This window comes from Perna viridis, chromosome 7 (genome assembly GCF_037379345.1).
Source record: "Perna viridis isolate PV_CMFRI_1.1 ecotype Kerala chromosome 7, ASM3737934v1, whole genome shotgun sequence".
Taxonomy (NCBI): domain Eukaryota; kingdom Metazoa; phylum Mollusca; class Bivalvia; order Mytilida; family Mytilidae; genus Perna; species Perna viridis.
In genome coordinates, this window is record NC_142451.1 from 42,821,789 (window position 1) to 42,848,958 (window position 27,170).

Below are 27,170 nucleotides of genomic sequence, written 5' to 3' on the forward strand. Positions count from 1 at the left end.
TAAATTACACACATGAAAAGAGAACATTCTTCTAGCATTTCTTTCCAGTATCATATATCGAGAGTAAGTATGGTGAATATGTCAGAGACAACTCCACCGGGATAAAAATGTCAACCTAAGGCCAAACATTGTTCTTCAATGAACGACGAGGAAACCCTCACAGAGCAGACTGCAGCTGGCCTTAAAACATCATTATACACAAGTGCAGCGAAATTGTTGTCACTATATACCAAAGTTACATAACAATAAACTAAAGATGAAAAGGAAACAAGAAATACAGAAGCCAAAAATTCATGACTTGGGACAGGCGCAAAAAATGCAGTGGATTTGAATTACTTTGGCGTGGTCACAAACCTACCCCTTCAAAATCTGGCCACTGTGGAAAAAAATATTATACAATCAAACACACATAAAAATCTGTTCAGGAGGTCATACACAGGCAAAATTATTACACATGATTTTCACACGAATTTCACGTGACTTTCACCCGAATTGAGCAAATAAACTTAGTGACAGAGTTCACTTGAGTGAATTGCACGTGAAAATCACGTAAATTTCGTGTTAACTTGTGAAGCGCGATTAACATGAATTTTACGTAAAAAATATTTGCTTGTGTATGTAACTGCATATTATTGCCAAATTACACTTATATAACTGGTATGAAAAATACTACACAGATAAGAACTGCACTCAAACTGGACTATACGACAAAATGCATTAACTAAAATTTTCTTTTTCAAAGACCCACAGTCAGAATAATGATTGTCATGGAAAAAAAAAATCTTTAAAAGTATCCTGTATTCACCACACAAATCAAGACAATTGTACATGTATTGGTTCAATTAAGATATCAAACATGATTGAGGTAAAACCACTTTAATCGATAGCAACCTTTCTTTTGTGGCATGAAACCTTGTCGTAAAATTTAATCGCAATCTGCTAACATATATCGCACGCACGAAAAAAACAGAACGGACGGACGGACGGCGTTGACGACAACACTGACAACGATGGTCCCATATCATTATTTTTATTTTACCATCGTGATTTCTTAAAAAAAAAGATATGCTTTTAGTTTGCAAGGTGTTTTTTTTTCAATAACAACCATCCCCTTGATGAAATAGGATGTGAAATGATTGAATTCTAAGCTGAAACATAGCTTCCTCCGCGTCATCTCAGTGTAACAAAATATATTATCGTGACGATTATAAGCTTTCCTCTCTTGTGCTGTATTAATCCAGCTTAGTTTGTGAGACATATTTTAATAATAATGTTCATGCTAAACACTCGCTCTAAGAGATGTTTTTTTTTTTCATTTTCAAAACGGCGTTTTATCTGGTTTTGGACTCTCATGTGCCCTTTAAAGAAAAGTCATTCAACTTTCTTCGTCCGATATTTTCTTACGTTTAAGATAACTGGAATCCATTTCAGTAAACAAAATGCTTAGCAGGACACAGGTTGTTAAGATCAGAATGATCGTACCCTGAATAACTAGGGCAAGTATGGACACAATATTCTATATTGTAACAGCTCTGAATTTGAACTAATCCAGTTGAGATCCTTTCAGCATCCTTTCTGAACAATGGTCTGTATTAGTCCATAGGCTGGGTGGATGGATCCACTGTTCACCGCACGTCAATCCCATGATGATTTTCAGTTGCACATTTGATAAAATATCTCAAAGATAGGAAAACATAAAGTCGATGAAAAACGGCCACGGAACAAAATTAAGGCGAAAACTGACACGGTGACACACCAATTTTAAACTGCTAAATTACACCAGGCAAGAAGGTGTTACATTGGTAGCAGTAGAACATAGTTATTTTGCGCTCCTCTACGAAAGAACCAAGAGTAGGACCCGCACTTGCGCTAAACTACAATTCCATAATTGACTTTGATAACTATTTCCTTTAGAACCCCGTTTGAAGGGCCTATAGACTGGTATCAGTAATTAACCGACAGCTAATGGTTTACAAGAGAAAGCTACAGGTAGAACGGTACTATTTCTCATAATTCGGCTGGCCTCCTGTGTACCCTACTTAAGTAAATACTTCCAGACACAGTGATTGGACAAATTGTGCTGATACCCAAAATGTTTTATTGATTCCAAGCTCTAACATTATTATACTTTAAAAAAGAATACATTACCCCTTTTTAAAACCATTTCATATAAATATTATGATTTTTAAAAACCTATGTGCCTTTCGCATAAAAGAGGGGAGACTTCGAACCCAAACATCATCTGCTTAAAATACCAAAGAAACGAGACGGTTATGTTATGACTTTACTCACATTTTTAGTGAGGGAAATGAAGATATAACTGAAAAAAATAGTAAGTTTTTAGCTCCGACATTGTTTTAAAGGGGTAAATTTTTCCAAAGTTTTACTATTGTCGCCTATGGAAAATAAATAGTACCTTTCTACTTATACTTAATAAAACCGTCTCCTATCCCATGGTACCACATGATAGCATGGATTGTGGTATGAAACGTGGTATAGCGAAGATTTTTTGGTCCGAACTCCCGTTTTCATCTTGTCAGTTTCCACCTGTACCAATCCCGCGACGATTATTTTATCACAAAATACAAAAATACAACAATATATATATTTTTTCTTAAAGGTTAGTTATTTTCAAAATGCATATAGCTACAATCATACAATTTATTGGAGAAGACGCATTTATAATAAAATTTCTGTCCTGTATTTCTCAAACCTAAGTATTTTTTTTACGTTTTGTGGCGCTCGGGCGTGAATATCTTTTTTTTTTTGTAATTTTGCGGGTCAAAGATTTATTTTCAACCACATCAGAGCAAGATAATTTGTCAGTAAAAACATATTTTTAAGATATGTAGGCTAAAATATTTATTTCCAACTTTTTTCAGGGGAAGAATGTTTATTTCCAAAAATTGTCACCCGCTTCAGAATCAAATGGTCGATATCAATACCTTTTCCTACTTTGTCCCCCTTGTATATAAATCTATACGAAATACTTGACTGCAAAAATCAATAGGGCAACTTAATCTGTTCGTTTTCATATTTGAGTTATTATGTGTGTTCTCAGACATGTCCGCTTGCTATTTAATGCTGTTTATACTATGCCCACTTTTTTCGTTTATCTCCTTCGTATTCGTATTCAGATTCAGACTCTTTATTATTTGTAAACTTTTACAGTTCCTTACCATAAGTTGTGATTATAATATATTCATAGCATATTTACATGGAAAACATTGGAATGAATGTTCCGTAATAAGTATACAAAATTGAGCATATCTGAATTATAGAATTGTTCCAAGTCTTCATATACATCTATTAAATATTAAAAAAAAGAATTATATGTATTATAGCAAGTCGATATAAATATAAAATGTTAAATATGAAGATCTATTCTATTTGTCTCCACGAATTAGTATGACCAGAAACTATAAATTACAGTTCATTATATTTAACTGGGGAGGCAAGAATAAGCTTGTCGTCCCAATTTCAAAGCACAGTCAATTAACTTCCCTACTTTACCCCGGAGAACATTTGATTCAGCACCTAAAAGTAAATTAAGTTGGTAAATAATAGGCCATTTATTATAATATTTTGGTAAAATTTTACGTCTAATATTGCTGTAAGTATGACATACCAATAAAAATGGTATTCATTCTCTATTTGATTGTAGCTACATAATTTACAGAGTTGTTTGTTCCCATGGTGTGTCACTAAATCTTCCTTTTTCTATTTCGAGCGAATGTGCACTACATCTAAACTTGCATAAGCTAATCCTATATGAATCATTGGTTATATTATCTAAATAAGTTTCAAATTGTTGACTTCGGCAAACCAGCGCTGGATGTATTGGTCACGCAGCCTTTGTTTTATGACATGTACTGACGGTAAAGATTGGTCTTGTTGATTCCACAAGTAACAAAGTTCTAATTCCTCTAATTTAAAAATATTTTTAATTTCACTAGCCCAATTTCGCTTGCCACTTTCAGATTCTGTTTTCATATAGTTATAGACTATTTTCAAAATGTTACTGTCATCCATCGAAATAATTTTAAACCAATATTTTAAGAGTCTTTCGAATCCACGAAACAGCAATACAGTTTTTTCAGTTTATTCAGTGCCAGTTTTATAATCGAACTCAGCAAGTAAATAGCATCCACAGTACTGACTTTTGAGCGAAAACCAAACTGAAGTCACCAAGAACGTTATTTGCTTCGAGATACGCCATCAGTCTATTCAAAATTGACGTAAAAATCTTTGAGAAAACACTAGCGACCGTAATGCCTCTATAATTGTTCGTGTCAGAAAAATCACCAGATTTCGGAATTGGAGTTTTGGACCCGATCGTCCATGATTCTGGATACTCTCCTTCAGTGTAAATATAATCGAATAGTTCTGTACAATATGGAGAAATAATGTCCTTCAGTGCAATGAAAACTTCTCAGATTAAATTATCTAGTCCAGAACTAGTATTCTTTTTCAACGAATCAATAGCTTTTTTACTTCATCGACTGATATTTCCATGTCAGGTTCTTCTATTTCGACAGTGCTTTCGACGTTAAGGTCGCGGTTATGAATAATTGGATGACGCAATAAAATCTCTGCGTTTTTTTTTCATGTGCCTCAGCTTATATAAATCTTCCCTGATTCTTAGACAGAGAATTACTTAACCAAGCACTGGAGTTCAGTAGGGAAGAGTAATCAAGGGAACTAAGATCCTAGCGGAAATCAAAAGAATGTAATCCAGCGACAAAGACCAGACATGGAAAACAGACAATTCCAACAAAGAACATAAAGTAACTAAAATAATACATACAAAGTAGCAAAAGTAAATGAGCAACTCGGACTCCACTAAAAACTGGGAGCATGAACCAGGTGTACCGGTAGGGTAAGCGTCCTCTGCTTTTCTAGAATCACCCGTCGAGTTGCTCATAAAAAGTCAAGTCCGGGGTAGACGAAAGAGGAAAGGAAAACTATAACACGATGAACAAATCAGTTTTCACGGGGCAGATGGATACACCGTAACGATCCATGAAATCATGATGACGACCATAAAACTTCTGTAGTGATGACTTCAATCTTGGAGCAACATAACCCAGTTGAATGAACACCTTCATTTCACTAGGAACGCATGATGTATAGAATATTAATATTATCCTTCAAATCATAGTTTTGTAACGATTCTTTTTGATGACTGGATACCGTATACCACATTTGTTACAATGAGAATTAAAGATCCAACTAATACACCCACTCCTCCAACATAAAACCCATAATCATAGGTACCATTGACGTCCTTCAGAAAACCTACAAAAATAAACATTATTCTACAATATGATAAAGATTGTTTACGTCCTTTTAAATTCATGATTAGCCTAGAATACTTTAAGTAAGTTTTTTTTATGAAAGAATCAGGCAAAATGGGAAAATCAGAAACATGCATGTCAAAAAACACACCGACCTGACAACATAATTTTACTCAAGGATGAATTCTCCATTTGAAAGGATCATTGTGATCGCTGCATTACTGGATTTGCTCAAAAATTTGTAAACAGAATGTTAGAAAAATTAGGTTTATACAGAGTTATCAACACTTAAAATGATAATTTTCCGTGCATTTTAATGATATTATAACTCAATTTACCCACATGATAAGGAAAATCCTGTCTTTTACCCTTTATGCTGATCGTGCAAATAGTCACAATAAGCTTTCAAAATGATGTTTTTTTTTTATTCAATATTTCAACAACTGCCTGATTCTTAGAGAGACTGACAATTAAATGGCGGAAGAGAGTCTGGAACAATTGTTAGTTAAAAAGTGAAACTAGGAAATGTAGACATAAAGCATTCCAGTACGTTTTATTGCTGTAAGCTGTAGAATATCACTGTCCCCTTATCATTAGTATCTTTCACTGAAAGCCTTCTTTAAACCACAATACGGCGTGTGTATGTCTGTTTTCCATGTCTGGTCTTTGTTCCTGGATTACATTCTTTTGATTACCGCTATAACCTTGGTTCCCTTGATTACTCATTCCAATATCAGTAAAATGTGAAAGATGGCTCCCCAATCAAGACACATTGAATATACAAAAACAAAATCTTATCTTGAGAAGTGTACGACAAGCAGACATCAGACAGCGGTATGCGATAATACGTCAGTTCAAAGAGAGGCGCTTAGGATCGTACTGTGTTGAACGTTTTGATTTTCTTGTTAGTATTTTTTTGTGATTCTTCGTGTTGTATAGTAAAATATTGTTTCAGTGTTTTCGGACGACAACAACTGACTAATCCAACATACCCTGAATTATACTAGTACTATACTCCAGCAATGCTAGAGGTTGTATGGCAAGCTATTTTCTGACTTGGTTCCATCCCAACCTCTAGCAACTGACACGTTGAAGGCCACCGCAAATGTGAATTGGCTAAACATGTGTTTTAAAATATTTTAAATCTTTTATTTACATGAAAGAAATTTAACCTACCGGAAATAGAGCGATAAAAATCCTAAATATTTGTTAAATACCTGGAAAACATTTGTAATGAAGACAGTTGTCAAAATGACCAGCTATTTTGAATGAGGTCACTAATTTTACGGAATACAATATAGTTTTGACAAAACGAACTTAAAGTTGGTAAAGGCAATTCTTTGGTGAATTAGATATGTTCGTTTCGCAAATTTTAAAATCCGTAATTTTATCAACCGGAATACAGGTACGAGACCACAATTATCTGCCCTTAGCTTTTCGTTGTATACGAATATAGTTCCTATAATAATAGGGGATTTTTCAAAAATTTTTTAGAAACACTTCCTTTCAGAATTTCTCATACTTTTTGTGCTCAAATGGAAGAGGAATAATGAAATTATTTTAGTAGATGTGTTGAAATGAGAAATTTGACATTTAGGTTGTGATTTGGTGAGGTCAAAAAAGGTCAAGTTTGTGACATCCAGAAGCCATTTTGGGTCATTTTTTAGGGTATCTCTGTGTTTATGCATAAAATTTGAAAAAATAATGGTAAATTTTTTTATATTTTTTATATAAGTTGTTGGAAGGTTCAAATTAACGTCCCTGAAAATCTGAATTGAATTGCGCCGGTGGAATTTTTTTAAATTACAGAAAGGCTATGAAGAAGACAGTGGGAAAATTAATTGTGGTTTCGTGCCTACACTCGTAAAGCTAAAAACCAAATATGAAGTTCATTTAAACTGCTTTTACAAAGGATTTCCAGGATTGCTTGATTTTCTCATCAGGTAGGTCATTTGTTTTTCTTTAGTTTAGTCACCTTTCGCCGTGTTATGGTAAAGAAACTGTGTAAAACGTTTTAAATTACAACTGACGTATTAAGTATAATTCTGCCGATTTCAAAGAACGGTGGAACGAGCGTTATGCAATATGGCACTCGGAAGTAAGAGGCTGGGGTATGGAGGAACGGAATTCCAACCTCTTACGTTGTAGGAGTAACTATATAGTACCCTTTTGTGGTAACGTTGGGATAGTCGATGAGTATGCGTAGAGCAATATACACTTCCGCGAGGATAATTCTTTTGTTCTAACCAAGCCCTACCTCGCGGAAGTGTATTTTCAGCATGCTCACCAACTTGCCACAAAAGGGTCTATTCCGTTCGATAATATTCGAAAGTATGCAAACATCAATTTGGTAGTGTTGTGGGTTGAAGACACTTGATAACAAAACTGTTTTTGATCAGAGTTTTTTTGAAAACGAACGTAAAGTATTAAACTGAAATTTGCAGTGTCTTTTTCTATATGATTGTTATGTTAAGTGAAATAAAATATTGTATTAGAATTTACTTTAAGCAATTGAACAAAATACATTGCGGGTAATTGTCTGTAAACCACTTACCTGCCAGAGGGGGTCCAATAAAGACACCCAAACCTTGGAAAAATAAGAGAATGCCAAATGCCTGTGGTAAATGCTCCACGCCGACAAAATCGATTATGATAACTGATTTCTGAGATATGAACATGCCAGTTAGTATACCAAAAATCACACAAATAACACAAAGTTGGGCATACGTTGTGACATTAGGAGTACCAATAAAAAGAACACCCAATGAAATCATCAGTCCAGTGTAAATATGAACTCTAAGAGGCGCGATTGTCTTTCTATCGAATAGAATTCCAACAAAAATTCTTCCAACGAAATCGGCTAAACCAATGATTGTGATTGTATAAGCGGCTTCGTACTCTGTTGCTCCGATCTGTAGAGCATATGGCGGAAAAAATACCATCCCAGATTGGAAAGCAAGGGTGAATACCATAATTCCTATATTAAATGCAGTGAATCTCTCATTTCTCATTAAAGATAAATCAAACAACTTTGTTGACTTAGTATCCTTTTTAGATTTAATACCGAAAGCAGTGGAAAATCGTCGGAATACTGCTACGACAGATGATTTTCGACTCTGTTGTTGTATTGGATAATTAGGCAATACTGTTATACTGAAATCAGATTGAGTACTTGTTAATTTCCTTTCTGTGTCATGTACTGAATCAGGTTGATCAATTGAGTATAAAGAAAAAGTCGTTGGCCTGAAACAAAATCACAACATAAATTTACTATGTAACACCATAGGTCCCAACAGCAGCTCTGAATTACAACTTTGAAAATGTTCATGTTCTCATTTTTAAAGAAGATATACTCGTTTTCAAAAAGTCGAATATTAATTATTATGTAGCAAAATGAAATCCGTACTAAAATCTAGACTTGCCTTTTATCCAGACCAAGAATTTTCCTGTGAGTAACAGCAGGCCTCAAAAGCGCTCCACAGACAAATAACTCAAGTGCCAGTGCTGCTATGACATAAAATGCTCCAGAAAATCCATAAAAATCGAAGCTGGCTTCAAGCAGGAGTGGAACAACAAACATCCCAATACCGACTCCTGATGTACCGATTCCTACTGCCGTACCATTTTTCTTCTTGAAATATTCGCTGATGGCGACAACGGCTGGCGTATAAGTCATGGCATGACCGATACCTGTTTCAGATAAAATTTTAAAATAATATTTAGACAAAACAAAGGCAAACTTGTTAGTACTTTTTTATTATGCTGTTATATAGCCATTTTAACAACAAATAAAGTGATTTTTGTAGGCTTTAGCCATCGTGGTATGTATATGAAATACATCAAAAATGGCTCTGAAGACCTTTTTCATGGTCCATTCCCGACTTACTTCGTTTTTTTTTTATTTTCAGCAAAGGGAAGTAACTCTCCAACCTGTGCGATTCGAGCAATGGATAGCAGTAGACTTCAAATCAAATATTTGTCTTATTGGAGTTACGGTAAAGTAATGTTCAAACCATTTAGGTACTTACCAATGTGAAAAGCGATTGTTTCAAAAGAAAAATGTTTACCGTTCTTTCTTTCCCCAAAGACCACCGACCAGGTTGTCGTGTATCGGTAGGTTACGTCCCTTTGAAAAAAAATGCTAAAATGGCTTGCATTCCGTAAATTAAATGAAAAACGACTATTGATGAAGAAACACAACGCAATGTACAAGAAATTTTCCATAAAAAACCTCATTTCGATCGCTTCGCATGCAGGCAGTGTTTCTATATATTACCTCCTAGAACACCATATGTAAAGAATAGAGTATAAATACTGGTGGAGTACCCAGACAAAATGGCAGACACAACAACAAAGATGGCACCAACAGTCACAACCAATCTAAAGCTATATGTATTACACAGTATACCAACCACAGGACCTGGAAAACAATTGTTTTATCTTAATAGGAAATAACAAAAATGTTTTTCTTACAAAAAAAATAAAAAAAAAATTACACGCTTCCTGATTGTAACACCCTAGTACTTCTACAATATTGTATTCAGTTGAAACAAAACGTTAAAATAGAACCGCCACGACAGGAGCAACAACCAGCAAACAACAAGTAAAAGTTAAAATCAAATAAACTATTAGGACTCCACTTACCTTGGTTTCCTTGTTTACTCTTATAACAGATGTAAAATGGAATGAGTATTGAAACATTGTTTATAATTTTATCTTTCTTTACTTTTGTATTATATTTATAAATTATAAGTTACATTCAGATGAAATTCTACTAACTCATCTATAATTCTTAATATCAAAGCATTTAATACAATGTAAATACGTTGTATTAAATGCTTTGATATTAAGGATATATTGGCGTTCCTTAATAGTCTTACTGAAAAATTGATCTAACACATATCGCGTATGATATGAAGTGCTTATAGTAATGATGGACCATTGAAAGTACTCCAATAAAATTCATTATAGAAAATAATAGAAACTATTGTACAAACCTAGGCATAAACGAAATCCAGTACATATGGATGGAATCCATGCTGTGACGACAGCTGGTTGGTTGAACTTTTCTTCAAACTTCAAATATAATATACCACTTGACCTATCTAAACCGCCTGAGGTGAGATAAATAGTTGTTTTTCACTATGAATGGCTCATTAATATGAGACAGGTTTACTGTGTAAGAGGATGCAGTGTTATGCTGCTAGAGTATCATAATTCATGACGACTCAAGTCTGTGAGTCATTGTTCCTTTAGCCAAGATAAGAAGCTATCTGACTCTACATTCATTTTGTTTTTGTTTTTTTATTCGGAAAAATTCGGACATTTTGCCTGCAGTAAATCTATATATATATCACGGAAAGTTCCGTTGTCAGATTAAAATAAGGCTTTTAGTGATTCTTATATCACATCTTAAATTCGTGTTTATTACCGTTTTGAAGACTTCATCCCCTATCTATCATCTAATTATGTTTAAGAAAGGACGTACTCTAATGATTTTCAGTGATTCTGTATATAATCAACCAAAATGTTTGAGCATAAAGGGACCCGGGCAGCCAATTACCTTACATTCTTTTATGCGTACTAAAGGAACGGAATAATAAATTTTTCGATTTTGATACATGTATTTATAAAGTATTAAGTAGCACTCCAGCTAAGAACTATGCAAAATGTGATACATAGTTGGAAGGCCTACATATTTTTATTTTTGATATTTTGTTTACAATGCTTTAGTAAACAGAAATTAACATTTGGTTATTCATATAACCCGTGCGCATAGGAGATAAAAATTATATAGAATGCACTGTAGATTTCAAAATTAAGGGAGATAACTCTGTAAATGACACTCAAATACAATAGAATCTACTGGATTTTCAATGTTGATTATCTCTTAAGAGTAGACAGATCGGAATGAATAATTACACATTTCATAATAGACACCCATAAAACAACTTAATTATGAAAATAAAAATATGTAGTCTTTTTTTGGGTGTATCACATTTTTCAGATTTTGCATGATTCTTACAAGGACAGCTACTTAAAAAGACAAACTGGGTCATTAAAATGCTATTAGCTATGTAGATAAACAGGACAAAAAGCTAATTGTTTTGTTTTAGATTTGGGTTCTTATTAGGTATTTTTTTACACATAGGAAAGATTGCTAATTGATGTAACAAGTTGAGAGATATGTGATTTGGTTTGTGTGATGCACACGGTTAAAACACTTACCAATTATTAGATGAATTAGAAGGCTACTTAATACAATAAACCATCCCCAGCCTCCTTCTGGTATTTTAGAAACATTTGTCTGTTCTAACGTTCCATCGTCTGCTAATACTATATCGTTAGAAACAGGGGTGTTCAGTGCTGGCACAATTCGATTCTTTGGCTGTACCGATTGCGCTCCATTCTGTGGTAAAATTGATAAATCAGAGCAACTGCGAACAAAACCCTCGTTATTTCTTCCATTGTGACTGCATTTTGAATTTTGAGTCAGGACACTGCTTGAAGCGTTCTTTTCAAGACCATTGTTCATGGTCGTATGTTTCGTTGGCTATATAAAAGGAGAGAGAAAACATCAAAATTAAAAACATACATTTAGTCCATGGGCTGGGAGGGTCCACCGTGCACCCCCACTCATCAACTTCATGGTTTTTTTTGGTACCTTTACGCGCCTGAAATGAGAAGATATGTTGTATACATCGATAATAAAAACAATAGTACCCAACTTGTCTATTGTACACCGTTTATATATCAATAATTAACATTTTAGTTCATGTTAAAGTACTTTTTTTCATGGGAAGGGGTGACAATTTTTCACCTAACTTGACTTGGAAAAGTTCAAATATTCATTACTTAGGCTCATTTTGAAGCAAAAGTACCATTCTAATGTACCGAATATCACACAAAAGCTTGATTAAAGTACGGTATTCTGAAAAAAGGGAAATAACGGTTGATATAGTAGAAAATTCTGAAATTCTGAAAATTCCCATTTTTACGATTTTATAGGTAATTGTTTCCCCAAAAAGAAAATCTAAGCGCCTTGATTGATCAGAGGTATTGGGAGCATCATAATCTTAATTATGAATGCACAAAAATTGAGTTTTACAATGTCAGTATGCTGTGAATGAGAATTCTGTTTGATACTGAGACCAGTTTTCTAGGGGTAGGGCTAATATTTTTAACATTTTTTGAAAATCCTTTCTTGAAAATTGGTTTTTCGTGATTAATTGATGTAGAAAATTAAATCATCTATCGAGTGATACTAAAGAGACGTTTTAGTTGAGAAATAAGTTGTAGAGTCGAATTTATGTGACTTTTGATCGAAAAATCGAAAATCCCATTGTTTCGCTTTTTTGCTAAATTCTAACTACGAAAATCGCCAAAATTCATCAAAAGAACACCAGAAGTATAAATTGTGATAATAATAAACAGAAAATACCAAATAAGCCATTTTTTACTGAAGCATAAATACAAAAGGGGTTTTGACATTGAAAAATATGTCAATTTAAGCGATTTTTCGGCGGGGTAGGGCTACATTTTTTTTTCATTTTACCGCAAAACCCTAAAATTTACCGCAACTTGGTACCATTGTAAAGCTAAGACATTGGGCTACATGATGAAGTATACATATGTCCGTTTACTTTGTTCTGTAGAAAGAAGTTCGTAGAATCAAAAAAACTTTAAAAATTGATTTTTGTCTTAACGAGATATAAAAAGTAGCCAAAAAATACAAAAATGCTTCAGTTTAGTTTTTGGCGACAGAAAGATCATATTGTGGTTGATGAGTGGAGGGAGTGCACGGGGGTTATCTCAGCCCACGTACTAATTTGAATGATACTTAAAACGTTTAGCATAAAACAACACTAGAACAAACAAAAATTACAATTAATAAATAAAACAAACAAACACTTAAAACATAAAAATAAAACAATACAAGAACGAAAAAATAAAATAAAATAAAACAGACAGGCAAACAAACAAACACACATGGGAAGCACAAACAAATGATACACTCATATAAAATAGAAGATTATAAATATTAACTTCAAGAAATGAGAGATTGTTGATATTTCCATAGAGATGTAGACTTAATCATTGATGATATTTGAAAACAGTTTGATTTTTGACAGTAAATCCATTGCCGTTTTGAACATTTTTCTGTTCAAATGAAAAATGTTCGAATAAATAACTGGAGAAATGAATGAATTAGTTAAATTAGTAAGTACATGAAGCCATAAGCAACATTAAACTGCTATAACATGTGGTCAGAGAACAAAGTTATGAATATAATGAACGTCAGAAATTTCTGGTCTCTCTCTATGCGTTTTTACTTTCTCTTTACTTTCATAGGGGCAACTTTTTTTGTATAATATTGATTTTGGGCCAGTTGAAGCCTGTCCTGTTGTGTGGGTTTTTTTTCGACATTCATTAAAGGACACTAGGTGCCCTTGAGCTGACATGTTTTATCACGGTGGGGTTGTTTTCTCTTACACATATTCACCGTATCTATTCAGATTATATTTTCTTAAGGAAGACAATTTCCTGATTTTGGCTGGACTAGATTAGAGATTAGATAACAATACAAATTAATTGTTTCAAGTTTCTGACTTAATCACTTACACCTTCATAATCAACATTCCGAAAATGTTCTTCGCTGCCTGTGAAGCTGTCTGTGTAGCGTTTACTTTGCAAAGTCGATTATACAGCATATTGTCAACAATTAAAACAAATCCTTTAAAAATCACAAAAATATACGAATATTATTATACACTTATTCTTACCTCACTCAGTAAAGACGAACTATAGCTGATACGGAATATCTTCCCACACCTTCGTTTAGAGACATGCTTCTGAATATTTAATCGAAATTTTTTATACAGATCATATTTGTTAGTGGTGCATTCTATTGTTAATTGCGTGTTGATTTTATAATGAGGGTAAAAGGTAGACTGCTATTACAGCTATGAAACGTAAAATCGCTATGTTAAAAAAAGCAGGACCAGGAAAGGAATTTAGCCCTTGCACAAAAACTTATATCTAATGAATAAGTTTAGCTCGATGGATAAAATTTTAATCAATTTTGTCATAACTATGCGTATTTTAACAAACAGAAGTAATGTCAAACAAAATAAAAAAAATGTTTGAATAAAAAATATATGCTGTTATAATTTATTAACAGGGAAGGAAAATATTTACCTTTCCCTGTAGATCTTCAGCTACCCTAATACATATCCATTTACGTATCATTCTGTCACCAAAAAAAAAAAATAAACTGTAATATTTTTGTATTTTTTGGCTACTTTTTATACCCCGTTGAGGCATAAATCCGGTTTTTTTTTTACATACACAGGTATCAACATGTAGCCCAAGGTCTCAATTGGGGGGGGGGGAGGAGTGCACAGTGAACCATCCAAGCCCAACTACTAATTCATAAGAAAACCTAATATGATATTGATAAAACCAATGGCCACAACCCATTCAGGAAAATCAACAAAAGCCCAACGGGATACTGAACTTAATTCTGCAGATAGTAACTGGCATTAACTCTAACATGCAACGTACGGAAACAAATATCAGTAAACGGTTGGATTATCTAAAAAAAGATTTCTTGAGTGTCTTAGCGCGAGTGAGAACTCTGGAGCCCGACGGCTTTGGCAAGAAAATAGCAGATTGTGAAAGCAGCTGCAAAGATCTCGGTAATTTATTTGACAAATCAACCGAGCAAACACTAGAAATCTTATTCACCACGACTTGCATATTAAGAATATTGAGGAGCGTCTTCGTATGGAAAATCCAGTAAAAGGTAGTCAATCTCCCAGCCAGATGCGATTGAAGCCATTTTCAATACTTTGCGGATGACCATGGCCAAGCCCCTTTCGACAACAAGATAAGCTACAGAGACTCTTTACTTAGAACCCCCAAAGAGGCGAATTGGCCTTTCAAATGCCAGAAACGATCTGATTCGCCCGACACCAAAAACCTCTATTAGGACAGCCAAGGGGAACAGACTCGCATGAATGATAACGATTTTCTTAAATTAGAAAATCCTGATAATTCTGTGTATGATAGTAGTTTGAAAACTTCTTGTATATATAATATTGATAACTCACTTACTAAAAATACTTATTGTTTTTTTTTAATTATTGCGCATGCTATTATCATGATACACATGAATACTTTTTAGCAATTGATTTTGAAAAATATTATGAGGAAAATTTAGTATAATACTATGATAAAATATCCCTAAGTCTAAATAAAACCAGTAAGCACGATTCAGATATCTTTTATACCTGAAAGCACCAATTTTGATACGTCATTTTATGAAAATTGTACAGAAATAAAATGTGAAGTTGTATCTAATGATAGTTCACAAACAGATATAGAAAAGATACAATTTATTAATGAAACCATGTCGAATGAATCAAGAATTGAAAATTTAAATGGAAATTCAAACCGTATTGTAAATAATCCTATCAATACGAGTTTACTTCGTATTGGGTGTTTGAATTGGTGTGGTATCAAAACGAGGTTACAATAACCAGAGTTTACAAATTTTATACAGAATTATGAAATACTTTGTTTTGTTGAGACAAAAATTGACAATACTGATATCATAAATATTCCTGGTAACAAAATATATGCACAAAATATCAAACAAAATAAAAGATTCCTTTAAGAAAGATTCAAATGAATTTTGGAATTTATTCAAGTCCCAAAATAGAAAAAAAACAACCTAACATTGATTTATTGTATATATCTTTTTTTTTAAATCTGAACAGTGATGACCCGGAAGAAGAAAATATACTTATTACAGAAAATCAATCAGTAACCGCAAATGAAAAAAAAATGAATACATGTCCCAAGACGACATCCTGAAATGTGTAGAAAATCTAAAAAATAATAAAGCCCGTGGTGAAGACAAAATTGTAAATGAGTATATAAAAGCAACCATTAATCGATTTATAGGAATATATGAAAAACTTTTTAACTTGATCTTTGACACGGGAATAATGCCCCGAAGTTGGTTGTCCGGTATCATTAAACTTTTTATAAGAACAAAGGGGATCGCCATGATCCGAAAAATTACAGACCAATAACTTTAGCTAGTTGTCTCGGCAAATTATTTACGGCTGTCTTAAATATACGACTGAATATTTTTCCAACCAGTTTATGATACTAAAAGAAAATCAATGTGGTTTTCGTGAAAATTATTCTACTCTTAATATTATATTTTCAATTTTTTCACTGTTCCAATTATTGAGATCTAAGAAGAAAAAAATATACTGCGCTTTTATCGATTTTGAAAAAAAAATCGATAAGGTGTGGAGACATGGTCTCTTTCACAAACTACTAATTAATAATGTTAATGAAAAATGTATAATGATATATTCCATATGTATTCCAATATCAAATCATGTATTTCTTATAACAATTGTTTAGCAGATTACTTTAAATGTGAAGTTGGATTAAGACAAGGGGAAAACTTGTCACCTTTCCTTTTTTCAATTTTTCTGAAAGATTTTCTTTTGACAAAAAATATTCTTGGATTACAAACAGTTTTCTGTGAAGTAGAAAGAGAATTAGAAGTATACTTGAAAATGTTTATTCTTTTATATGGCGACCATACCGCTCTCTTGACCGAATCACCAGAGGATCTTCAAGCTCAATTAAATGCCTATTAGGAATATTGTGAAACATGGTTATTGACGGTAAATGCAACTAAAACAAAAGTCATGGTTTTGGGATTCAGCAGAACGCCAAATTCTTAAAATTCTCTTATGGAACCGCTGATATCGAAATTGTTGAAGAATTCAATAATCTTGGTATTGTTTTTACCAAAACATGTAATTTTGGTATGGCAAAAACATTTGGCCCATAAATCTCTTCGAACTATGTATGAGCTTCTTGAATTGGGACGACCAATTAGTATTCGAATTGATTTATTTAATAAAATGGTAAAACCTATATTACTTTATGGTAGTGAGGTTATTAGATGTGGTAATAACGATGTATTGGGAAGAGTTCACTTGAAATCTGTAAAATTCTTTTAAATTTGAAATCTTCCACTCCTAGCTATATGATATACGGTGAGCTGGGTAGATACCCACTAGAAATTGATATAAAGTTAAGGTGCATTGCATTTTGGGGAAGGCTTGTATCTGGTAAACAGACAAAAATCTCATGCATATTATATGAAATATGTAAAACATTCAAAGAACACAACTTATCCTTATGCTGGGTGTCGTTTATATAGAAAATTTTTAATGAATGTGGCTTATCATACATATGGAATAATGAAAATTTCGAAGCTGTTAACTGGCTTAAAGGTGTTGTGAGGCAAAGCTTATTAGATCAATTGGTACAATCTTGGCATTGAACTGTTTGACTCTCCAAAAGCATTAAATTATAGAATATTTAAGACAATGTTTGAATTTGAAGAATATTTTAATATTTTACGGCAACTGACGCAATTAAATTTTGTAGGTTCAGAACTACAAACCACCAATTACCAATAGAAAAAAAGCAGATGGCACAATATAGATAGAGAAAACCGACATAGACATCTCTGCTCATGTCAAAAATTAGGAGATGAATACCACTATACATTTGAATGTATAAATTTAACCGAAAAACGCAAAACACTTTTACCAAGGTATTATCTGAAAGCTCATCACACCTTTAAGTTTTCTGAACTAATGTCAAGTAAAAACAAAAAGTTATTGAACAATTTATGTAAAATTATTAAACATATTAACGATACTGTTTGATCTCCTGACTTACTTTCTGTCTGTACCGTCACTTAGGCATTTTTTTGTACATATTGTAAATAGTTGAGTTTGTTCATGAATGTGTATGTTACGTACTTCTTGATTTTCTCTATACCAATGTAAATTGGCTGTTTGAGAATAAATATATATAGTACTTCAAAATATTACAAAGCAAATTACATTAGTTATATTAGTGTATTAAATGCTTCAACAGTATAGGATTTGAAAGGAAAAAATACACAAAAAATGTTCTCGTCTTAACATAAAAAATGGCTGGTTAGCTACTTAACAACTTCGTCTAATCTAAAGAGAAAAGTTATTCTAACCTGTAAAATAATAATAATAAAAAATGACCCAACAATTTTACACATCGAACCGAAATCTAAAAGTCGAAATGAGAATGAAAATTGACAGATGTACGTAATGATTTTGATTATACCAATCTTGAGGTAGATCTAAGCATATCGTGTTTTTATCTGCAGGGAGTCAATAGTACAGGAGTATTACAGGAGAAACTGTTGGTTCTGAATGTAGCAGGTTTTTTTCTTATGAAGAAAATGTAACTGCTTGGAAGAAACTCATAAACATAAGCAAGAAAATGAGGCAAATTAAAAATAAATGCATCGCAAGAATAGAAAATAAAACTTTGGACAATCTCTCTTTGCCCCATTTTCGTAAGCTGCTGAGCACTTTGTAGGAAATCTAATAGTTGTAATTTACTCCAACACCTGAGGTTACCGGAATGTTAATACATAAGAAATGATAGTTGACAATTTGGATGTGAAAGTCCTTGCGTTTTCCTCATAATTGAGCTGAACTCTTTCATTTTCTGTCGATTCGACATGAATGTCAATATAGCATGAAGACTTCAATGTTCTGTACTCTGCAGTGTCCTTAACTACAAGCTTTTAAATAGATGAGATGAGATGCGTACTGTCTGTTGAAACAGTAACAAACGAACTGTACAAACGAGTTGTCAACTATAGCGTTTATCATCCGTACATGCAAGTTCTAAAACCTGTTTCTGACCGTTTTCTAGACTTATTATTATTTTTTTATTCTGCGAGCGATAACTTTTACATACTTACGAACGAAAGATTACAGAAATTAGGAACAAATTAAGATGGATTTAGCAATTTTAATACGACAGGAGTTTTAACTATTGATATGTATACGTCTTGAAGTAGTCAGTTTTTAACTCATTTTTTTTAGATTAGTAAATTCAATTTAATGAAAAAGATTAAAATGAGTACGAACTCCCCCCTCCCCACCCAAGAAAATATTGTTCATGGTTTGTAACATAATTCAATTCCATTATTATATAGATAGCAGTGTTTTATCAAATGCTCCCAGTGTAATAAATTTCGAGAATTCACACTGTGAAATAAGTTCGGTATTTTCACTTGCGGACTTTCTCCTTCCGAAGCGTTACAAAACGAATATCAATCCGCCGTTCACAAAATTTAAAACTCATGTTAAAAAGAACCAATGAATAATTGAGGAAATCTATATAATAGATAGGTTTGTTATTGGCCATTCTAATTTGAGGGAGCGAGGCTGGACTAAAAACCCTGATTTGGGAGGATAATTATTGGCTATCGTGAATAATCAAAATATGATCAGTCGTGCTAAGAACGCATAACGATTTAACATGTACGCGGCACAAGTTCAGCACGCTCTCGTTTTCCGTGGTAATTACCACTGAACAATACACAATTGATAGTTTGCCCTTTATATATCCTACTCAAGATGAGGACATTAGGAAGAGTTTTTAATTAAGTTCAAGTCTTTGTTGATCACAATAAAACAAATCGGATTTGAACAATTGAAGTATGTATTGTCCAACGAGAAAACTCAATAATCAATGCTTCATTGAAATGTTTTGTTAAAGAAATCATGTCAATATTTTGAAAGTGATTTCCGCATAGAGGAAAAAAAAAACATTAACCAAAAGTCATCGTAACGCACAGCAATATATTTTTGTCAAGGTAGGCTATTTATAGCCTGAACTTGCCTTAGAGATCGTCGGCAAGTGGGATTCAACCGGACGTGGATATTGCCACATGGAAGCGCCTAAATATTCCGCGGTCTGTTCTCGATCTTTACCATTTTGACATTTTGTATCATCAGAATCTCTGAATGAGGAAATGATTTTCTGTATCATTTTGATAAAATAGGAAATTATTTTATAGACTAAAAAAGCAAAATAAACGTTTCATGGGTTGATAATAGCATTAACGAACAGAACATGAAAATATATCTTAATTCAAGTTAAAAGGAGTTTAAGTCTTAAAATGAATTGTAACAAAATTCATATTTGTGGAAAATGTTTCCGCGAATAAAAAGTTCTTTAAAGTATGTTTTCGTTCCAATTATACTTTTATTCGAAACCATATTTGGTTTATATCAAATTATATGAATAACATGCACACATAAGAATTAGCAAATCTTTTACTTTCAAGTAAAACCTGATAAAGCAATTTCTATGATGACAAACACTTACTTTCAGGACCTGTTATCAGCTCCAAGACAGGATGTCTGCCAATTGCTTATTGAAGTACTCCATCACTGTATATACTTAATATTCTAATTCAGAACGAAAATAATTTTTAAACGAACAGATTTGTTGAAAATAAGAATGTGAACAACTTATTATATACATGCAACGATGACGTAATAGGGTATCCGGTAGGTCATACCGAGTCATCTCTTTAACGTATTCTGGTATACAGTTTCCCCATTCAACAGAACATATGACCTGTCATATTTATTATTATATACTTACTGGGGCACAAAACCCACAAAAACTGGGTTGTGTGTCCCAGGTGGTGAAATGGGGTACCCCTGGCATGTTTCATGCTAGGGTTGTCAGGCAATAATACGGAAAACCTGACCGCAAACCATTGTGGTGCACCGTGTTGGAAAAGATGCCACGTTTCTGGCACGTTAAAGAACCCTGCTGTGGTATTCGATAGAAGTAGGAACCTTTGCGCTCCGCCGCAGGAGGCTAATTTGCCCGACCTACCCATCTCTGCCTTTTACTAGTGGCAATCAAAATTTGTCGACCCTATTATCCTTGTGTTCCATCCCTTTTTCATTTCATCATCATCATTTCTTGTTCATCTTGTCATCCATTTCATGTTCATCGCCTGAATATAGCTGAAATACTGCCGCCCGGGCGTTAAACCCCGATAATTAAACAATCAATTGGAATGCTGAACTGTGATTTGTAACAGTGCATTAAGAAAGATGCATTCAATGAGAAATGCATGTCGAACATAAAAGATACATTCCGTCATTCGAAAAACTCTTCAAAAGTCCTCTGATAATGTCCCTTATGGTACTGATTTATTATATCTCTAGGGAATCCTAGTCCTCAATATATATCTCTGTTTATTGAATTTGTTAGGAATTGTTGTAGTGGAGTCGGAGTTGCTCATTTACGTTTGTATGTATTGTTTTGGTTATTTTATATTCTTTGTTGTGTGTGTCTGTTTTCCCTGTCTAGTCTTTGTCCCTGAATTACATTCTTTTGATTTGCGCTGGAATCCTAGTTCTGATTACCCTTATATATCAATTTCATTCAATATATTTAAAAAAAAAATACACTGTAAAAACAATAATTTTCCTTTTCAAAATGCTGGTTTATCACAATAAAGGCTTAATACTAAACTCTAGACCTGCATATGTACAGCGCGCATACTCACTTTAAGAAAAGCTTTGGTTTAATGGTTAAAGAATGGTTCATTTAAAGAGTATTTCTATTTTGCTGTGGTTTTAAAATCTGCAGTGACATGGCTGTGTGTTTGGTATTTTCTATTTATATTTTCTATCTGACATAAAAGGACGTTATTTTACATGTATTTTACCGTCAGTTCTTTCCTTAAAGTTTATTTCCATAGTAATTTTAGGCAACGGGGTTAATAGAAATGATTTCAATCACCATGATACATGTTTCTATAGGATTGTACAGAAAAAAATCTTTGTGATATAAGGTACTTGTTTTTTACTGTATATTTTAAGGTAGCCTGATAGTGTTTTGGAACATAAACAGCAGTATATGATATCAATGATTAAATGCATTAAGTACAGATCCATCTTAGAACCATGCTGCGCTAAAGAAATAAAAAAAGAAAAACTAGAGGCTCAAGAGAGCCTGAATCGCTCACATGGTTAACCATTTGCTTATTTGAAAAACTTGAGGAATGAGACAGGCTAAGATAATATCAACTTAATTGTCAAATGCAGGAAATGCTTTTCATAGCATTTTCATGACCTGAACCAGAATTTTCTTAGGAGTCTTATGACCCCTAAGTTCCATTGTTAGTATAGGCAGCCATATCTATTCACGGATTAAATATCACAGCAGTCATTTTGAGCACAATACACTAAAGAACTATTATGATATTTTCATTCAATGATCTTAAATGGTTTTAGAGAAGAAGTTTTTCAAAGTTGTTCATGTGAAAAAAACAAAAAAAAACAACAAAAAACAAAAAAAAAAACAACAAAATACTATTTTAGGGACCGTAACTCCTACATCAGTTGATCAATCGATTTGAAAATTTTGGCATAGGTCCATATCATGATGCTGAACAATATTACCCAGCCAAAAATTTGCTAAAAGCAACGGTTTATGAGTTATTTGCTAAAAACTGCCATCTGACCCCTATGTTCTATTTTTAGTAACGGCGGCAATGTCTTTTTATGAATCAACAATCCCAACGGTCATTTTGTGTAGGATACCCTAAGGAACATAAATGCCAACTTTCATTGAATTTTGTGCAATGGATTTTGAGAAGAAGATTTTCAAAGTTGCACATGCGAAAAATGCAAAAAAAACTGTTTCAGGGACCGTAACTCCTACATCAGTTGAGCAATCGTTTTGAAAATTATGACATAGGTTCATCTTATGATGCTAAACAATTTTGCTAAAGGCAACGGTTTTTGAGTTATTTGCAAAAAACTGCAATCTGACCCCTGTTCTATTTTTAGTAACAGCGGCCATGTTTTTTCATGGATCAAACATCCCAACAATCGTTTTGTGCAGAACACCCTAAGGAACAATCATACCAAGTTTAAAACCTGTCATTTCAGTAGTTTGAGAGGAGAATTTTTTAAAAAATTTGTCCACGACGACGACGACGGACGCCAAGTGATTGCACAAGCGCACGTGGCCTTTGGCAAGGTGAGCTTAAAAAAGGAAATGGATTTTACTGTAACTTTATACTTTTCATGGTGTATTCCCCTTTTATACAACACTTCAAACAATGCTGAAGTGTTTTTTTTTTCATGGAATTTTATTCAATAATCTTGTTAAATGTGTTTTAAGACAGATAATTAAGATACTATAGTAACTAAAGGTAAAAGCAATGGAAAAGTAACAACGTTTATTCCGAAATAAAAAGTCCATGCATTCTTCTAATAACACAAACAGGACAAAGAAAACGAAGACAAGACTACTGCATAAAAACTAATATTTAAAATAAAATGCACAAAAAGTAAAACAAAATATACTATTTTAAAAAATGTACATTTTACACAGTAAAGACCACATGCAAGAAATTAGATAATGATCTTTCACCTATACATGCACATGTTCAGCATTTCCAAGACAGGACAACTTTTACAAGACAGCAATTTGAAATAACATTGCTCATAAAGACCGTTTGATTGAAGGCAAAGTTCAACACTAACACATTTTAAGTTTAACAGAAGATTTCGAAATCCATAAAGAAGGTAAACCCACAGTAAAAGGAATACACAGAAGTTACACTCAACATAGTGAAATGAGTGGGCAAAATAAGCTGATTATAACAACAAGTAGAGCGTTTACACATATCAAGGAATGTACACTAAACAACGTAAAAGCGATGACGCGGAATAACCTACCAGATACCCGAATACGTCATTATTGCATGCTTACTATAAGTTGTTTACATGTGTTTAAATAACATTTCAGGTTCATTCTTTCTGACCTAGAATATCAAATATTGAGAAGACAAATATTCCCATGAACCGATTAGCAGTCTGTACATTTTAGTTGACCGTTGGTATTGAAAGTCGTTAGTATTTGAAATATGTTTTTATTGATATTATTTGAAAATTTGAGGCCACGCTTTGTATATATATTTTCTTATGTGTGCTTTGTGTCGATAAAAATTAATTAGAACTAAAAGAAAATGCAAACTAAATTATTTTCTCATTTACTTATGAAGAAAGGTGATGACAAAATTACCGAACGGATAAAATTTAGGCAGTAGTCATAATGATTGTCCGTTTGACAAATGGCAATATTAAGGTAAAAACCGGAAAATTGAAAACCACCTCAGTGGGTGTATTAGTTGAATCTTTAGTTTGGATTGTTACAAATGCTGTATATAGTATGAAGTCACCAAAAAGGCTCGAAACAAGACTTTGATTGAAAATCGTATACATAGTATAACTGATTCCAACGTGGAATAAAAGTGATCAATAAATTTGGATATGAAATTAAATTTCACCAACTGATACTATGAATTTACAAATTATTCATATGAATGAATATGAACACTTGTTCCGCACAAGTTAAATCTTCAAGAGTTCATGGCACGAGTGATCATATTTTGGTTATTCACGATAACCAATTGATTATCTTATTTATCATTTATAGATTTCCTCCATATATTCGTTGCCATTTTCAACATAAATTTTAAATTTCGAAAATGGATGAATGATAATTGTGTTGCGACGTTTTGGCTGAGGATGTGAGCGTGAAAATACCGAATTTATTTCCCAGTGTGAATTATCGAAAATTTTTACACTGGGAATATTCAGTAAATCACTGCTATCTATGTAATAATACCATTTCGTTTATTTCATGTCAGATACTTAGCACTCGTCTGCATACATATATTTCTACACTATGCATACTTTGTAGTTGACACTTTACCTATCGGTTGACCTTCACTATGTTCCATGTTTTATATATCTTCTCTTTGCCGTTATCAATAAATTACTTCTTTGAGTCAATATTGGTAATGATTTCATTTCTTTGTTTTATTTTAGTTTTGTGTTTTGTTTCTGGTTGGTTTCCATTTTTCTGCTCTTGGTTTATTGTTTCCTCAATTACTAGAAATGTAGGGGTTGGATGTCTCTTTAAGAGTAGTTGCCAGTTACCTGTATTAATAGATGAATTGCTTTGCAGGAAGCAGATCTATTCCATCCATGCAAAAATAAGAATTAAAAAAACAGTTGATGAAACCATAGAGAATATGGTCAACTTAACTCCTAGTCCTAATTAACTTTTTACATTAAAATTTTAAACGTATCAAAACAGTTGAAATCTATATAAAAACAAAAACAAAAACAAAACATTTTTTTTAGTCTGAGAATCCAAAATAATCTTCCTTTGAAATCGTTTTATTCTTTTTCTAAAAGTTTATATAGTACTTCATCGTTTTCAATGACATTATCGTATTTCACTTCCATATCGACATAGTTTGGCCAAAGATCTTCATCTCTAAAAGATGGTTTTCCCCTTTCATCGGACTTGATCTTCTACGAGCTTTACGCCAGGTATTTCTTGGAACAAATAGTATCATTCATATTCCCGGAGCATCAAAGTTCACTCCGATTGGGGTTTGTGTTTTTCGTTTTTATTCAATATCTATATCTATAGAACATTCGCATAAGAGAACACTTCTTGATTAGAAAAAGTATCTCGAAAATCAAAAAAGCGAATTAATAAGTGTGATAATTACCCGAGAGAATTCTTTTTCAAAAGTTACAAAAGAATCTCAAAATAGAAGGTAATATCTAACATACAATAAATTATTTATAACAAATAGAGGAACCGATCGTATCTACACTTTAATGTCACAAAGGAACAATAGGTCAATTAAGGCCAGAGATGAAAAAAAAGGGAAAATGGAAAAAAATGAGAGAGATAAAAAAAAACCGGAAAATATGATAAAATGAAACAAAGAAGGAAAGGTCAAAAGAAGTATATGACAAAAATACAGAAAGCGGCGAACTATGTAGATATGTTCACAACAGAAAACCTTGTAAATAATCAGATATTACTACTCGCCAAAGGCCTGACATTTGTACCAAGTACTAAACCAAAACATGCTGGAATATCTCTTATATAAGACTTTGTAGAACTAGGTAGAAAAATGCGATGTAAATATTTATTTGACAGTGGATCTAATGAACTCAATTATCATCACTTCCAAGCAAAAACTGGATACAAGCCAAATGCAGCAAATTGTGCAATTGAAAACTACATTTTTGCAACAAGAATCGAATTATATAAAATACCAATGAAACTATTCCGAGACAACTTATCAAAGCATGAAATAAATGCACTACACACATCAAGACAGAATGATCGAATAATAATTAAAAATGCAGACAAAAACTTCTCAACGGTTGTTTTAGATAAGGAGATATATCTTAGAATAGCTACACAGGTAAAATTATTTCACGTGATTTTCACACGAATTTCACATGATTTTCACCTGAATTGAGCTAATAAACTAAGTGACAGATTTCACGTGAAATTCGGGTGAAAGGAGCCTTCACGTGAAATTCACACGAAATGTTCACATGAAACTCGTGCTTAGTGAATTTCACATAAATTTCACGTGAAGCTCGATTAACATGAATTTCACGTGAAAAATATTTGACTGTGCAGAAAACAACTAAATGATCAAATACATTATAAACAAATTCAAGAATCTCACACAACAGAAATATTACAAAGTGTTAATGTAATCATTTATCATCTACACGATAACAGTTTCATTGACGAATATCTGGTGAACAATAAATCAACACGATCAGGTAGACTTAATTTTCTACCAAAAGTACATAAATTAAGCTCCAAAGACAGGGAAAGAATTAAAGAGAGTAAACAATATTCAAAATATAGAAATCCTTGGGAGGCCAATTGTATCATTATGCAAAAGGCCATTGGAAAAAAAGTAGCAGAATACATAGATTACTATATACAAAGAGTAGTCACTAAGTTCTGGACATATACAAAAGACTCGACTGCATTCATAAGCCTGAAAGTGTCAAAGCACCCTCAGATATATTAATGAGTTCTCTTGATATTACA

At 32.9% G+C, this 27,170-nt stretch overlaps 1 protein-coding gene across 4 annotated transcripts; it reads right to left on the reverse strand.

Moving 5' to 3' along the window:
* Positions 1–3,132: 3,132 nt before the first annotated feature.
* Positions 3,133–20,714, reverse strand: LOC148612798 (monocarboxylate transporter 14-like). 4 transcript variants are annotated; one of them, XM_088594535.1, is made up of 9 exons: positions 20,571–20,710; positions 14,496–14,547; positions 14,081–14,149; positions 11,526–11,850; positions 10,295–10,411; positions 9,574–9,717; positions 8,720–8,987; positions 7,852–8,540; positions 3,133–5,298 (listed from the first exon to the last, which is right to left on the reverse strand). In XM_088594535.1, the coding sequence occupies exons 2-9, from the start codon at positions 14,544–14,546 to the stop codon at positions 5,156–5,158; spliced, it is 1,806 nt and encodes a 601-aa protein (XP_088450661.1). In that variant the 5' UTR covers position 14,547; positions 20,571–20,710; the 3' UTR covers positions 3,133–5,155. The 4 variants fall into 4 exon arrangements, with proteins under 4 accessions (XP_088450661.1, XP_088450663.1, XP_088450664.1 ...); XM_088594537.1 differs by lacking the exon at positions 14,081–14,149; XM_088594538.1 differs by lacking the exons at positions 14,081–14,149; positions 14,496–14,547 and having other exon boundaries at positions 20,571–20,714.
* Between the last annotated feature and the right edge of the window lie 6,456 nt (positions 20,715–27,170).